The 4,128-nt window shown below is 47.7% G+C and overlaps 1 protein-coding gene across 1 annotated transcript; it reads left to right on the plus strand.

The window, feature by feature from the left end:
- The first annotated feature begins 982 nt into the window (after positions 1-982).
- LOC109208232 (vimentin-like) lies at positions 983-2,074 on the plus strand. The gene is made up of 4 exons (XM_019371300.1): positions 983-1,122; positions 1,201-1,332; positions 1,453-1,612; positions 1,685-2,074. The coding sequence occupies exons 1-4, from the start codon at positions 983-985 to the stop codon at positions 2,072-2,074; spliced, it is 822 nt and encodes a 273-aa protein (XP_019226845.1).
- The last annotated feature ends 2,054 nt before the right edge of the window (positions 2,075-4,128 follow it).

A 4,128-nucleotide genomic window follows, 5' to 3' on the forward strand; every position in this document is an offset into this window, starting at 1 on the left:
ATACATACCCCTTTACTCTAGGTCCCGTAGATTCTTCGTACCCTTCTTCTCCGTTGATAGATCCGGTGATTCTCGACTTTTAATGTGAATACCGGGTGACACTCGGCCAAATCTATCCTTTCTTCTGGAGGATCGTTTATATGCTCTGATATTTTTCCAACAAGGTCGGGGGTATGACCTTTACCCTTAATAATTTGATCAGACTATATAGCCCTCGCCTCATTCGAGGTTTGATCAAGCTTCACCCTCAATCCATAAAGACAGTCTTTTCGAGCATTGATGAGGATAAGGACCGGGGGTGGATGAGCTGGTTTGTCCGAGTGAGGACCTCGGACATCCTCCCCCCTAATAGGTTGCCATTCCCGGAGGAGTGGAATATGAAGCGTAAGTGCCCCTACCTTGAGCACATTTTACTGCCCTTTCTTCCCTCTCTGAAAATGTTCTTCTTCTGATTATGCAGCCATCGCTTGGTACCCCGGCGCGGTTCAGAACCTATTGGGGTGGATCGGACAGTTGAACTCCATTTTCCCTTATATCGAGGGTTCTTGGCGCAACTTGGCCAAAATGCGATGGCAGGACAAGAACCATTTTATGCTTTTTATTGCTATCTTTACCATGTTTCCTTATGAATATCTTTTGTAGCAGTAGGTTTGATGCATCACGCTTGCGCGGCCTCAGGGATGGAGTATTGATGAGACCGCCTCTTGATGGCGAGGAAGGGACCTAGAAACCCGGTAAGGGTAAGAAGAGGAAGAAGGGGGCGTCGGCTGAGTCTCCCAAATTAGAGAAACCTAAAGTTCGCAGGCCTCGGACTGACTTCGGGGTCTCGACTTCGGCTGTTGTGACAAGTCCCCATGCCGAGGATGAAGAAGAAGAAGAAGATGATGATGATGATGAAGGCCATTTGGTACAAAGGACGAGATGAGGCGCAGATGCCCTGCAAGTTGTAGGGCAGAAAGTCGCCGAATCGGGGGTAGTCGATATGGACCAAGCCCATGCTGAGGAGACCCTCGAAGAGGGTGCGGGCACAGTCCCCGAGTTCCAGGTCGGACATAGCGCAGTCCGTGCCGATGAACCCGTTGCTGGTGAGTCCGAAGGGCCTGAACTCGAAGCTTCTCGGGGGCAAGATGAGACCATTAGAGAAATTAGTGCCCTGGGTGGCCTTAATTAGGGCCCTCCATACTCACCGGGGGAAATCAGGGATGCACAGGACCCCGATGCCACCGGTGTAAGGGCCTCTCATGGAGGGGAAGATGTGCTCGGAGACCTCTTCGACGATGTCGATGAGGACACTGATCTCGATGCTCCCGTCGCTCGCAAGGAGGCTGAGAGGCTTCAGCAACATGTGATATTCCTTCAACATAACTTTTGCACTTCAAATTTTTGCCCTTGACTTTCTAACTTCTCTGCTTTGTTGCAGGCTAAGAAAATGTAAGACCATGCTTTCTCTAGGCTTCAAGATGAGCTTTCGAGTTGTGGGGAGGAGCTCGAGAGGCTTACCTTGAAGCTGAAAGAGTCGAAGGCCTCTTCTGCCCGAAAGGGGGAGGAGTTGAGCAGGCTTCGGGCGAGTTTGGAGGGAGTGCGCCAGGAAAGGGCTGACCTTGCTGAGCAGGTAACACGACATCCACGAAATCGTCTTTTATTCTTATAACTTGATACTTACCAACTCGTTTTGCCTTTGTAGATTGGGCAAAAGGATGCCCTGGTGGGGCAGCTCTGGGAAGAGGCTGCATCCAAGGATGTGGAGATCCTCAAGCTAAAGGGGCAGAATGACATCGTGACCTCGGAGAGGGACCTTTTGCGGGCGGAGTTGGCATCGACCCAGGATCTGCTTCGAAGTGTTCAGAAAGAGGCTGTTGCACTAACTATAGCCAAGTCTGAGGCCGAAGAAAATGCGTCTTCATACATGAAAGATGCCGCCACTGCAAATGAACGAGCCAGAGAAATATCTGAGAAGGCCGAGCAAAAACTGAATCGGGCCATTGCTTATGCTCGTTCGCAAGCAAGGAGGCAGGCTCTCGAGGAAGCAAGCAATAAAGGCGCTGATCTCTCAGTTGAGATCGAGGAAGCCTGAACCTTGGAGGAAGAATTGGCATTCTCGGCCACTTCGGACGAGGGTTCCGAGATGATCCAGAGAGTAGTGAGGGCGAGGAATAGACTCATGTTCTCTTCTCCTTTTTGTTTTTGTATATGAATTTCTAGGGGAGAAAGGCTCTGTAGAGACAGCCCTTGTAAATATATTTTTGGAAACGTAAGAAGATTCTTGTGCTTCAAATCTTCGATTTTTTTTCTTTTATTTCGGCGCTCATGCGAGTACAGCCTTTGAATTTTGATGTTGGCTCTTCGGAGCCTATACTTGGAGTAATCAGAACCCCCGAGATCGGGCACCATCTCGAGACCAGGTTGATAGTTCTTTTTAGAGTCTAAGCTTGTAGTACTGGGATCCTCGATACCTTGATGGATCTCGAGCGTTGTATGACGATATCGTTTATGTGATGTGGTTGCGAAGTGGGGGGGGGGGGGGAGGGTCCCACCAGTACACTTTCCCAAAAGGTGGCACTGACATGGTCAGAATTAATTGGCCTTCTGAATAGGCGAACAGTCGCTGCTTGCTCTGTATATGTACTAGCTTTACCCTTATTTGTGGATTCCGCCACTTTGACTGACTATCCCCTTAGTAGAGCTCTTCTTCCTTGCGCTAGTTTTCAGTTCAAAGCTTTTGCCCAAGTCTTCATCTTTCCTTTCTTGTTTTACCATAGTAATGGCTGCTACGCCCAAATCATTTTTCCAAGGAGAGGGGAGTTCCGCCTCTGCTTCGCGCGGCCGGTGGTACACCGCCGGTGTCCGGTGGGTTAGCCTCAAGGTACTTTATCTCGAAGAGGGATTTTACATTAGAGAGACCTCCCAATGTTCAGGGCCATCGAGAGCATGCATCGAGATTTATCTCCTTAATTAAGGAGGAACACCTCAAGGCAGTTAGAAAAGATTGCGGATGGGGAGAAAAAGTGGTACTGCAGGTTGATAAGTCGGGATTTTAAAATATTTTAAGCCCCTACTTGCCTATACTTTGGTTATAAATTGCTACAAAATAATCCCAAAATGCTCACAAGTTGTACTTGATTGCAGGTTTGATCGACAAAGCGACGAATGTCAAAGATCGGCTCAAAAAGGAGTGAAACTTGCTCAGGTGTCAAAGACTAAGTGAATTGAGGAAAAGAGAACCTAGTGCGGACTGCGCAAAGGTGGATGCGGCAGCACTAGGAGGTTCAGAAAGTTGGCATTTTCAAGTTGGAGGCAACGCGAGCGAGGTACGATTCACGCGGTCCGCGTTCAAGCTCCGCGGCCGTGCTATTATTCTGTGCAATCCGCGGAGCAGAGATTCAGAGAGCTCACATTTTGCCAATTCCGAGCAATGCGGCCTGCGCTCGTTTTTTTGCGGCCGCGCCAACTTCCACCGCGGCCGCGGTGCACTTCCACGCCGTCCGCGGTCCCCAACTTCAGAGAAGTAGAGATGAGAAGTCCAAGAGCCAGTGCGGCCGCGGTCCATTAAGCGCGGCCCGCACTGACCCCGTAGGAGTATTTTTGCCCAGTTTTTTCAGCCTAGTATAAATAGAACATTTTACCATTTTTAGGTCAGGTTTTATATTCCAGACTTAGCTGCGCTCGTGAGACTCACTTTTGTAGCCATTTTCGGCACTTTTGCTCTTCATTAACGATAGATTATTGTAGTTTCTTCTTAGTAATCAATTAATATGCTTAGTTCTTCATCTATTTCTTCATTTTCTCTTTCAAGCATAAGTAGCTAAACCCATTAGCTAGAGTTGTGGCTCAACCCTAGTGTGGGTAATTGATGGGTGTTGCCATCTAGGGTTAGATTGATTATGGGTGTTTGTTATTTGGGTTGATTTTATGTTTTTATTTAAGAATTGGTGGTTGCAAACATTGATTCAAGCTTTGTGGGTTTGACTCTTCTTGAGAAAGAGAGTTTATGACCCCAAAATTGATCCTAAAAGGAATTGGGATGGACTCATGAGAAATTATGATGATAGGCTATAATCACGTATTTTAGTCGATTATTACACTCTAATTTACTGCACTTTAATTGAGTTTGAGCTTTAATCGCTAGTG

This window comes from Nicotiana attenuata, unplaced genomic scaffold (assembly GCF_001879085.1).
Source record: "Nicotiana attenuata strain UT unplaced genomic scaffold, NIATTr2, whole genome shotgun sequence".
NCBI lineage: Eukaryota > Viridiplantae > Streptophyta > Magnoliopsida > Solanales > Solanaceae > Nicotiana > Nicotiana attenuata.

Excerpts from the sequence above, each read along its gene's own strand:
- LOC109208232 (XM_019371300.1), top strand. The coding sequence starts at position 983 with ATGGACCAAGCCCATGCTGAGGAGACCCTCGAAGAGGGTGCGGGCACA. Across the intron at positions 1,333-1,452 it reads GCTCGCAAGGAGGCTGAGAG|GCTTCAAGATGAGCTTTCGA; the intron begins GCTTCAGCAACA and ends TGCTTTCTCTAG. Across the intron at positions 1,613-1,684 it reads GGGCTGACCTTGCTGAGCAG|ATTGGGCAAAAGGATGCCCT; the intron begins GTAACACGACAT and ends TTGCCTTTGTAG.